Here is a 12,724-nt window from a genome sequence, read left to right on the forward strand (position 1 = left end):
TTGATTTAAAAACTTAGTTTTCACATGCAGCATTGACACTCCAAAAATGGCCCAAAAACAATCATGGCTCAAAATGGCTCAGATACATTACACAGCCATGCTTCTGTCTCAATTTAAAAATTGCCAAAGAGTTCAGAGATTCCCTAAAAACTAAAATGCTTCACAAAAAATTCGAAATATCAAAATTGTAATTCAGAAAACAATTTTAACTGAATTTGATAGATGATGATCTAATTGGATATATTAAACGTTTTCTATTAATTAAAACAAGAAAATTGGACAAAAAGTGGATTTGTAAGTGTTTAATTTGATAAAACAAAAAAACGACGTTCAAAGGAGTTGTTGAATGCGCAAATCGCCAACCGAACGTCACCATATACACTAATTTTTCAGAAAAAAGTCCGCCCAAAGATCCAAAAGGTTAGAAATTAAAGAAAAAATCCAAAAACAAACTTTAAAATTGAGATATGAGTCGATTTCACACGTAAAAGTATTATTAGGCTCTGCAAATTCTTGCGTTATTCACATCAGATCGTTATATAGTAATGCCTCATCAATCGAAAACAATTTGTACAAAAAACTCAATTACAAGTGAAAACTGAGCCAAATCGACGAAAAACCGGGTAAGTATGGTTAACTGTATGCGCCGTTCTCTCAACATTTATCAAAGTCAAAAAGTCAATTACTGAAAGCAGCACATAATCAAAAAACTTCTCTTGCTCAGCAGAAATTTGTTTACCATGTCAGCTTTTCTATTCGCTTTTAGGTCAAAACGCCGCATGAACAAAACTACTTCCTGTAAAAAACAAACCTAGCTGGCAGACTGCCAGAAAATAGCCACAATAGCTTGGTAAATCTCAAAAAGATAGTAAAAGAAAGACAAAAATATATTTTTCATCAAATGGTGAGATGTTATACTTTGATTATGAATCTGTTTAACTTATTGCTGCTTCTATTAGCTGCTCTTAAATAACCTTCAATAAGATTGACATACACTCACTTGACCTGGTCTCTTTAAATTAAATTTAAAAAAAGTCAATTTCGAGTGAGGAAGTTATTTTTGAGAGTGAGCTAAGTCACGCGTGAACAAAAATTTAATCACGCGAATGAAAAAAAACTCGCTAGAATAGGAGTGAATAATGGCGTCACGCACGCAATTCAGTTGAAATTGCATGAACAAAAGAACAAAAAGTGGCTGTGGTCGTCATATGGTTGTAACAAATATCTTGACGACGAATTAAAAAACATAGCAGGACGTACAATTTAGAGAACTTTCATTGACTAAACAAAAAAAACTAGACCAAGAAAGGACTATGAGTGAATTGAGAAAACCATTTCTTGAAAAATCAGATTAAAAACCAGAAAAAAACAAGAAAATCAATGTCGAAATGCCACTAGCGAGAACAAAAAACAACTAGCAAGAAATGTAAATTTGATTCTAACAAAAAATCTAGACCTAGAATGAACTATGGATGGATTGGGAAAACCATTTAGAAAAAATCCATCCAAAAATTGAAAGAAAACCAGTAAAAACCAAAGTGAAATTGCCACATGCGAGTGAAATTCGCTAGCAAATTTTGCTAGCGAGAAAAATATGCGAGAAAGCGAATTTCTGTTCAAACGCCGTTTTCTCACTCTACTTGAAAATTAGAGAGAAAAGAATTACACGCCGCAAAACCACTCGCTTTTTCGCTCCACTTCCTGTTTGGGGTGACCAAAATCACCACTCCAATTAGACTTCAAAAATGATTAAAATGTGTGAACAGATCTTAAAAAAAGACAGTGCCCCAATACAATTCAAATTCTTTGAATTGTAAAAAACCAAGAGAAGGCCAATAATAGCCCCAGCTATCGCTGTGCGGCTATTTAAAAAAGACCGATAGAAAACCAAAACTCCTCTTCGAGCCCCCAATAATAGTCACTATCACTTCGCGGCTATTAAAAAACTTTAAGAATTTGAGGCTAATAGCGCCAGTCGCTATACATAGTTGTCGTTCACCTGAACGAACAGAAACAGCTAAAGACGGTAGAAAAACTGTGACCGATAGACTTGTCGGAATTTTAAAATTTCTGATTTCGAAAAAAACTCCCTAATTATCAATTCATAGAATATAGATGGAAATGTCATTTCAACCTTAAAAATCAATTCATTCAACTCTAATAATAAATTCATAGATGGAAATGTCATTTCAACCTTAAAAACATACCTCTAAATCTGGTGACACTGAATTGGTGTATCGACCAGTTCCATCTCTTTCCCCGCCACTTCTGTTCCCATCGTCTCCACTCTCTTCTTCGCCCACTGGACCTCCCCCAACCCCTCTGTCAACAACCATCCTTCTGTGCTGCATATCAACACCGGCGCCCTCTCCATCCCCAATTCTACGTGTGCTTAACTCGACTTCTCCCCTCACGTCACTTGCACGGGAAACCACAGGAACAACGTCTTGCCTCTCTTCACCTGCATTCGCATACTTCATTTAGATCAACAATGAAGATTAATTTAATTTCAAAATTAACCTCACTAAATTCCCATTTTGTACCGAATAGCTGCGTCGGCAGCTATTTAAAAATATGGCCGTATGATTTCCGAAATATAGCCAAGATTGAGACCCTTAATCTTTGAATGAATGCCAAAATCACAAAGAAAGCTCTTGGAGCTTCTGGTACCAACTTTGATCTTCATTGTTCATGTTGCCAGTGTTGGAGATTGAGAGTGTCCTGAGATGCTCCGTGGTCTCCCCCACAGCCGTGAAGCTATTCCTCCCTCCTCCACCCATTCCTCCAGAGAGGATACCAGAGGAAGAGGACGTAGACTGCTGAGAGTGGTACAGGAGTGTGCTGGGGTGATCAGAGGAGGGCAGTTCTGAGTGCTCGTGCTGATGAGATACACCCCGTCTGTAACTCGTCCTAAATGACATATTCTCGTCTTAACGTACGCAACAGAAGTCATTCCCTTCTGTAACATCAGAACTGCTGCCGACCAGGAAGATCAAAGAAAAAACATACCCGGCAGATTGCCGGAAAATAGCCGCCGTTGATTCCAATAAGCATGATTGGGATTGAAAGAAGAGAAGATATCGAAAAAAAAAAGATTTTTGTACAAAAACATTTTTAAGTCCGATTTATTTTGATGGCATTTCGTAGTTGAACATACTTCTGTTTATTAGAGAGAGACTACTGGGGCTACTATCAATACCAATAAGCATAAGAGATGGTAACTAAGACTTATCGGAACGACGTTCAAATAGCGGGCATCTAAAATTGGGCTTTATGGGTTTATCCCGTTTCTATTTCTGACTTCAATTTTTTATTCTGACTCTGTTCATTTTGAATTGCTTTGCTGAGTAGCTGATGTTCAAATTCACTTTTAGCAGAATGAGAGAAGAGAGAAACTAGCCTAAAGAAGTCAAAAAGATTTCAAGCAAAATGCTGAAAAAGCGGCAAAATGGTAAAGCGAAAAGTTCGACGAAGTACAAAAACATAGCAGGACAAGTCCTGACGTACAATTCAAAGAATTTTCATTGACTAAACAGAAAAACTAGACCTAGAATGGACTATGAGTGAATTGAGAAAACCTTTTTAAAAAAATCAGATCAAAAAATAAGAAAAAAAAAACAAAAAATCAATGTCAAAATGGCGCATGTGAACAAAAAAACCACTAGCGAGTAATGAAAATTTATTTCAAACAAGAAACTAGGCATAGAATGAGCTCTCTGAATGGATTGGGAAAACCATTTAGAAAAAAATCGGATCCAAAAATCGAAAAAACAGTAAAAATCAGAGTGAAATTGCCGCATGTGAACAAAAAACCACTACCGAGAAACCGAATTTTTGTTCAAACAATCAAAAAAATTAACGCCGCAAAACCACTCGTTTTTTCGCTCCATTTCCTGTTTCGGCGTGACCAAAATCACCACTCCAATTTGACTTCAAAAATCATGAAAATGTGTGAACAGATCTTAAAAAAAAGACAGCGCCCCAATACAATTCAAATTCTTTGAACTGTAAAAAAAAATAGGAGCGCTATAATAGCCGGCTGAGAATATGAGGGCGGCTATTAATAAAATTGAAGTTTTGTGATTGTGATATTTTCCGTATCAACCACCTTAATTGAGTAAAAGAAGAAATATTGCCCACAGATATTCATAAATAAGCCCATTGATAACAAACTAACTTTTAATTTGCTGAATTTCATTAACCTGGTGCAATTTGTCATCTCTATCGTATTTGTTTATGCCATTTCATTTGCCTTTTCACCTCTGACCTTTACCAATCAAATCATACCCTGTCGATTGCCGGAAAATAGTCACCGTTGATTCCCATAACCAAGATTGGGATTGAAAGAAGAGAAAATAATGAAAAAAAAGATTTTTGTAAACAATTTTAAAGTGCGAACTATTTTGATGTCAATTTGGAGCTAAACACACTCCTGTTTCGGAATGAGACGACAAAAGGGCTAGTATCAATACCAATAAGCATTGAAGATGGTAATAAGAACAAAGTTCGAGTAACGGGCATCTAAAATTGGGCTTTATGGATTTATCCTGTTTCTATTTCTGATTTCGCTTTTTGATAATGACTCTGTTCATTTTGAACTGCTTTGCTGAGCAATTGCCTTGCTGAGCAATTGCTGTCTAAAAACATTTCTAGCAGAATTAGAGAAGAGTACAACTAGCCTAGAGAAGTCAAAAAGATTTCACGCAAAATGTTGAACAAGCTGTGAACTAAAGTAAAGCAAAAAATGCATTCGACGAAGTGAAAAAACATAACAGGACAAGTCCTGACGTACAATTCAAAGAATTTTCATAGGCTAAACAGAAAAACTAGACCTAGAATGGACTATGAGTGAATTGAGAAAACCATTTTAAAAAAATCAGAGCAAACAATTAGAAATAAACAAAAAATCAATGTCAAAATGCCGCATGTGAACAAAAAAACCACTAGCGAGAAATGAAAATTTAATTCAAACAAAAAACTAGCCCTAGAATGAGCTGTGAATGGATTGGGAAAACCATTTAGAAAAAAACCTATCCAAAAAATGAAAAAAAAACAGTAAAAACCAGAGTGAAAATGCCGCATGTGAACAAAAAACCACTACCGAGAAACCGAATTTTTGTTCAACACCGTTTTCTCACTACTTTAAATTTAGAGCGAAAAAATTAACGCCGCAAAACCACTCGTTTTTTCGCTCCATTTCCTGTTTCGGCGTGACCAAAATCACCACTCCAATTTGACTTCAAAAATCATGAAAATGTGTGAACACATCTTAAAAAAAAGACAGCGCCCCAATACAATTCAAATTCTTTGAACTGTAAAAAAAAATAGGAGCGCTATAATAGCCGGCTGAGAATATGAGGGCGGCTATTAATAAAATTGAAGTTTTGTGATTGTGATATTTTCCGTATCAACCACCTTAATTGAGTAAAAGAAGAAATATTGCCCACAGATATTCATAAATAAGCCCATTGATAACAAACTAACTTTTAATTTGCTGAATTTCATTAACCTGGTGCAATTTGTCATCTCTATCGTATTTGTTTATGCCATTTCATTTGCCTTTTCACCTCTGACCTTTACCAATCAAATCATACCCTGTCGATTGCCGGAAAATAGTCACCGTTGATTCCCATAACCAAGATTGGGATTGAAAGAAGAGAAAATAATGAAAAAAAAAGATTTTTGTAAACAATTTTAAAGTGCGAACTATTTTGATGTCAATTTGGAGCTAAACACTCCTGTTTCGGAATGAGACGACAAAAGGGCTAGTATCAATACCAATAAGCATTGAAGATGGTAACTAAGAACAAAGTTCGAGTAACGGGCATCTAAAATTGGGCTTTATGGATTTATCCTGTTTCTATTTCTGATTTCGTTTTTTGATGATGACTCTGTTCATTTTGAACTGCTTTGCTGAGCAATTGCTTTGCTGAGCAATTGCTGTCTAAAAAACATTTCTAGCAGAATGAGAGAAGAGTACAACTAGCCTAGAGAAGTCAAAAAGATTTCACGCAAAATGTTGAACAAGCTGTGAACTAAAGTAAAGCAAAAAATGCATTCGACGAAGTGAAAAAACATAACAGGACAAGTCCTGACGTACAATTCAAAGAATTTTCATAGGCTAAACAGAAAAACTAGACCTAAAATGGACTATGAGTGAATTGAGAAAGCCATTTTAAAAAAATCAGAGCAAACAATTAGAAATAAACAGAAAATCAATGTCAAAATGCCGCATGTGAACAAAAAAACCACTAGCGAGAAATAAAAATTTAATTCAAACAAAAAACTAGCCCTAGAATGAGCTGTGAATGGATTGGGAAAACCATTTAGAAAAAATCCTATCCAAAAAATGAAAAAAAACAGTCAAAACCAGAGTGAAAATGCCGCATGTGAACAAAAAACCACTACCGAGAAACCGAATTTTTGTTCAACACCGTTTTCTCACTACTTTAACATTAGAGCGGAAAAATGCACGCCGCAAAACCACTCCTTTTTACGCTCCACTTCCTGTTTCGACATGACCAAATTACTAGAATTTGACTTCAAATATCATGATAATGTGTGAACAAATCTTTTAAAAAAAGGCCCAATACAATTCAAATTCTTTGAATTGTTAAAAATAGGAGCACTATAATAGCCGGCTGAGAAGCTGAGGCGGCTATACAACGCCAACCAAATACCGTCCGACAAATTGTTCTCGAATGGTTGGGGGGCAATTTAATTCAGGGGCTGTAGCCTAGATGAAATCTTCTTTAGCGGTGCAGAAATATTCTACCAGTGAAAACATCCCATCAAATCGAACCCACGACTTCCGGTGTCTTCGAGAAAAACATTAGCAGCTCGTCTATCGTGCCCTTGTTATTCTCTATGCTAAAATCTCTTACTTTAGCAACAAATTTTACTTCAGTGTCAGAGCAATTGAGAACATAACCCACTAAACGTCGGAAGAATTGCTCTCGAACGACTAATAGGAGCTCTAATCGATTGCAACATGCTTCAGTCTGGGGGGTAGGGGGAGCTTAAATGGGACTAAGAAGTTCAATAGTGGGCTTCAAATAACCACATTAGAGGTTAACATATACCACTATTAAGATTTAAAGTGAAAAATGGCACCAGTTTCGGCGCACATTTCATTTGAATTTCAGTATTAAATTGCCGCTAATTGAGTTCAGCTGCTTGAAATTGTGATTGAGAGAGAATTTTCAATCACTCAAAGCGCAAAAAGTCAAGGGCGTAAAAGTCACACGAAAAGTCAAAATTGTCAAGCGAAAATTTTGCATAAAATAAGACACACACGTTTACAATAATTGCTATGAACTTCGTTCAAGAGCAATTAATCACTCAAAAATGAAGAATGTAAGCGTGCAAAGATATGTCAAAGAATACTCTAGAACAAAAGCACAAAAACAGTCAAGCAAAAACTAGAATAAAAAAGATACGCATGATCACAAAAATTGCTTCAAAATTCGTTCGAGAGCAGCTAAACGTCAAATATATTGACCGAATTCTAAGCTCTAACGACAACCGAGTCATTATTGAGGTCAGGAACACAAAACTCAAACGTACGGTGATGAAATAATCAATAATACAGCGCAATTCAATCTCTGAATTACAATCTCTGAATAACTTGCCAGGCCAAAAAGTGAACGAAACCAACTACATGGCCGACACACAGTCCAATATAGCTTCGAAAAAGACCAGCGTAGAATGAGTGGATGGGATGAGTTGGTCGACACAACCCATAAAACCTATTCAGAAAAATCAATCTTTCACTTTGGTTGTGATCCCTTAATATTAACAGATTCATTATACATGCGTCCTTTATTGACCATAAAAGGATTTATACTAACATTAAACGACTCGAAATTGTGGTAAAAGTAATTTAGAAAGTGAGTAAGACAACTATTAATAACACAACCGACTAACGTCGGGCGAATTGCTCTCAAACAACCGGCGAGCGGTTGGCTTCATCAGCAGCTAGCCACGGTTTAGTGAGGCCAACTTTAGCTCAATTGAAGGGCCGTAAAGTGAGCGCAGCGAGGGTGCACCGCAGCGGGGGTGCAAAAGTGGATTGAGGGGACTGATGTGGCAGCGGTGGGTGGGATCAATTTCTAAGACCCGCTCTTCACACCATAAGTATAAGTCTCCAAAAATGTTTCTGTGAACCGCATACTTGGAGACTAGTGGGCTGAAAGGCTCTAAGAAAACTTAATGCCCACTGGGCGCTACCTCTATCCCATCTCCGAGGACGAAAAGTCTATTGGGTCAGACGAAAAATCGGTCAATAGAAAAATCGCACGAAAAAGGACCAACAGGATTAATATAATTCATACAAACTTTGTTTGAGAGCAACTAACAATGATTTTCCAAAATTTGCCAGTTAACTCAATCATGATAAAACACTTCTATTATAATTCAGGGTTAATGATTGTAATAGATGATGACGTCACGGCATCAACAAAAAGAGATAAAGACTAACGAGGAGAAGGAAAGAAACCCTAACCGACAGAGGGAGAAAGAGCTAGGAATATTTTCAATGATGGGATTCACTCTACAACTTCTAAATTTCTAGCCTTTTTAGTAAAAAAATCATAACTGTAAAAGGCAAAATTTAAAAGCTTCCAGATTTCACAGAAAAAAAAATTCAAACCATTTGTTGCCTCTGGAGCTTTGTCAAGTAACCCATCCGCAACGTTTGAAAAAATTTGTCGGCCAACATTGATCGTTAACCCAGAAAAGGAGAAAAATATTCAAAAATTTTGAAAACAGTTGCAAAATTTTACAAAATATAGCTAAAATTCAAGATGTTTTTATCTTCAAAAACCATTTCATTGTCTTAAGAGAATATCCACTATTCTTATTTGAAGCCTGAAAAAGTTTGACTGGCTCATAAAGATCCAAAAACTTGGAACATGATAACAATTTTCCGAAAATTCGAAAAATTTTAACCACTTCGAAAAACTACTTAATTTGGAGTAATATATATTGATAACCATTCCATTAGCTCTAGAAACTATTTAGCAGCTTTTTATAAAACTTAGAATTAACAGGACCCCTGCTGCCGGAAAAAAGTTCAAAAAGATCCAAAAAACTTTTTCAGAAATTGCAAAATTTTCAAAAAACTGCGTATATTTGTGATATTAAAATCTTGAAAAACATTCCATTGCATCTTGAAACTATTCAGTAACCTAAAATCAAATCCTAGAGAAGGTTCCGTAGTTCTTGAGGCTGGCGAAAGCTAAATGAAAAAAAATCAAAAACAAACTGAATGGAATTGCAAGTTTTAAAAAAATTGCTAAGATTAGTGATAATAAGTTGAAAATTAATCCATGGACCACAACAATTTTCTAGTACCTTATCATCGAACCCTAGCGGAGGTTTTCTCATCCCTGAGGCTCAAAAAACCTAAATAATGACTGACCTAAAAAAATTGAAAAAAAATTGCAAGTCAAAAAATGCTAAAATTGGTGATGTTAAAATCTTGAAAAACATTCCATTACATCTAGAAGCTATGCAGTAACCTATAATCAAAAACTGGAGAAACCTAAAAAAGACAAAAATTTAAAATTGCAAGCTGCATAAGAAACTGCTAAAATTTGTAATAAAGGTGGAAAACTAATCCCTGGTCAAAACAACATTTTTCAGGAACTTATTATCAAACCCTAATTGAGATTTTCTGCTAGGCTAAGAAACCTGAAACAACCGACCAAAGTCGGTCGAATTGCTCTCAAGCGACCAGCTGGCTTCGTCAGTAGCTAGCCACGGTTTAGCCAGGCTAGCTTTAGATTAATTTAAGGGCCGTAAGTTGAGCGCAGCGAGGGTGCACCGCAGCGGGGGTGCAAAAGTGGATTGGTGGACTGATGTGGAGGCGGTGGGTGGGTGAGGTTTGGGATCAGTTTCTAAGAACTGCCCTTCATACCATAAGTATAAATCTCCAAAACAGTTTCGGTTAATCGAATACTTGAAGACTATTGGGCTGAACGGCTCTAAAAGAACTTAATGCAAATTGGGTGCTACCTCTTTATCCCGTTTCTGAAGACGAAAGTCAAATGGGTCAGACAAAAAATCTGCCCAGCGAAAATATGCAAAAGATACAAACAGGATCAATATGTTTGCTACAAATTGCTTTTGAGAGCAATTAAAAATGATTTCCCAACAAGTGCTGGTTAAGTCATTTATCATCAATGTCATTACAACTAAAACTCATTGTTAATGAGGATGAGATGATGACATTACACAACATATCAGCAGCTGAAGTGCGGCATCAACAAAAAGAGATAGAGAGATAAAACGTGAACGAGAAAGAGAAGGAAAGAAACTTTAACCGACACGGAAAGAAAGAGATAGGAACATTTTTCATGATAGTTTTGAAGCCTTGTTAGTAAATACATCATATTGAAAAAAAACTGAAAAAGGCAACATTAAAGAAAAAAGTTTTCAACTTCTCAGTAAAGAAGTTCAAACCATTTTTTGTATCGAAAGTTCTGTCAAGTAACCCATCTCCGAGACTTAAAATTTTCGTTGGCCAGTTAGGGTCGTTAAAATCAGAAAAAGACAGAAAACACTGAAAAGTTTTGAAAACAATTGCAAATTTTAACAAAATCTTGCCTAAAATTCAAGATAGTAACATCTTAAAAACCGTTTCATTGCCTCAAGAGACTATCCAGTATCCCTTTTTGAACACTGAAGTAGTTTCACTGGCTCAAAAAGGTCCATACCATTGAAACATGACAAATATTTTCCAAGAATGAAAAAAATTTATCCAAAAATTAAGAAAACTTGGTCATAAAAAAAATTGATCGCTATTCCATTAACTCTAGAAACTATGCATCAGCCTATTATCAAACCTTGGAGGAGGTCCCGTGGCCCCTGATGCCGGAAAAAATCAAAAACTTGAAAAAATTGCAATTATTTTTAAAAATTGATAAAAATCTTGAAAAACATTCCATTACATCTAAAAACTATGCAGTGACATATTATCAAACCCTAGATGAAATTCCGGGGCTGTTGAGGGTAGAGAAACCTAAAAAAAGACATAGAAATTCAAAAAAAAACAAAAATGCGATTTTTATTTTAAAAAATTAGCTAAAAGTTTTGATACCTAAAAAAGCCGAAAATTAATCCATTATCAACAATACATTCCAGTAACTTATTTTCAAACTCGTTAGGATTTTTTCTGGGCCCCTGGGTTTGAAAACCCCTGAATAAGGTAAAATAAATCTCAGAAAATTTGAACGTTTCACGTTTTATCAATAAATTCGTGATGTTAAAATATTGAAACCATTCCATTACCACTTAAAATTATGCAGTAACCTATTATAAAAACCTAAAGGAGGTTCCTTGACACCTATGGCTGACAAAAAAAATGTCAAAAATTTTCAAAAACCTTGAAAAAAATAGTATAAATGTGCGTTTCTATCGAGCAGTCGTCCGTCAGCAGCTAGAAACGGGGGGGGGGGGTCCACCGAGGATTGATGGGGGGGGGGGGGGGGGGGGGGGGTTGAGGCAACAGTCGGGTGGGGGTAACAGCGCGGAAGGTGGGGCAATAATGAGGGGGGTCAACAGTGGAGGGTCTTCAACCTCTAAGAACCGCCACTCACACCCTAAGCCTAAGTATAAGTCGTCTAAACAGTTTGAGCTGAAAGGCTCTAAGAGCACTTAATGCCCGCTGGGCGCTACCTGTGTATCCTGTTTTTGAGGACGAAAAATCAAAAGCGTCCGACGAAAAATTGGTCAAGCAAAAAGTCGCATAAAAAAGACCGACAGGACTAATATAATTGCTTCAAACTTCGTTTGAGAGCAATTATTAATGACAATGACAAAAAAATGCAAGTTTTGCAAATTTTAGCAAAAAAATGCTAAAATTCGTGGTGTTGAAATCTTGAAAAACAATCCATTACATTTAGAAACTATACAGTAACCTACAGTCGAACACTAGAGGAGGTTCCTCGGCTCTTGAGGCTGGAGAAACCAAAAAGAAACACAAAAATTTTCAAAAAAACCTGAAAGAAATAGGAAGTTCTATAAAAATTTCTAAAATTTGTGATATTCAAAAAATGAAACCTTTTCAATGGCCAATAAAAAATTTTCAGTAAATTATTATTCAACTTTTAATGGTGTTTTCTGGCCCCTGGGTACAAAACATTTTGAATAATGACAAAAAATGTCACAAATTATGAAAGGCAAGTTTTGTAAAAAAAAATGCTAATATTTGTAAATGGTAAAATGTTGAAAACCATTCAATCATCACTGAAAACTATGCAATAACCTATTATCAAACCCTAGAGGAGGTTCCTTGATACCTAGGGCTAAAAGAACTCAACAAATGACAAAAAGCTTGAAAAAAATGTGAAAATTAGTATAAAATTGCGTGTTTTTAGCGATCGGTTGTTCGTCAGTAGTCACCGGGGGGGGGGGGGGGGGGGGTTGCACCGTGATCTGATGGGGAGGGAGGGGGCAACAGTGGAGTGGGGGCAACAGCGCGGTGGGGGGTTTGGGCAATAGTGGGGGTGTCTTCAACCTCTAATAACCGCCCCTCACATCACACCATAAGTATACGTCTCCAAAACTGTTTGAGCTGAAACAGAGCTGAAAGGCTCTAAGAGCACTTAATTACCGCTGGGCGCTACCCGTTTATCCCGTTTTTGAAAGTCAAAAGCGTCAGACGAAAAATCGGTCAAGCGAAAAATCGCATAAAAAGACCGACAGGACTGATATAATTGCT

At 36.3% G+C, this 12,724-nt stretch overlaps 1 protein-coding gene across 1 annotated transcript in view; it reads right to left on the bottom strand.

The window, feature by feature from the left end:
- LOC142345853 (uncharacterized) overlaps positions 1-12,724 on the bottom strand; it is a 116,135-nt gene that overhangs the window by 76,850 nt on the left and 26,561 nt on the right. Inside the window, exons 6-7 of the mRNA XM_075398266.1 lie at positions 2,675-2,910; positions 2,208-2,461 (exon numbers count right to left, since the gene is read on the bottom strand). Coding sequence (XP_075254381.1) covers positions 2,208-2,461; positions 2,675-2,910 — 490 coding nt within the window. The remainder of the gene's footprint in view (positions 1-2,207; positions 2,462-2,674; positions 2,911-12,724) is intronic.

Source organism: Convolutriloba macropyga, chromosome 9 (assembly GCF_964194025.1).
Source record: "Convolutriloba macropyga chromosome 9, txConMacr16.3, whole genome shotgun sequence".
In the NCBI taxonomy this organism is placed as follows: Eukaryota; Metazoa; Xenacoelomorpha; order Acoela; family Convolutidae; genus Convolutriloba; species Convolutriloba macropyga.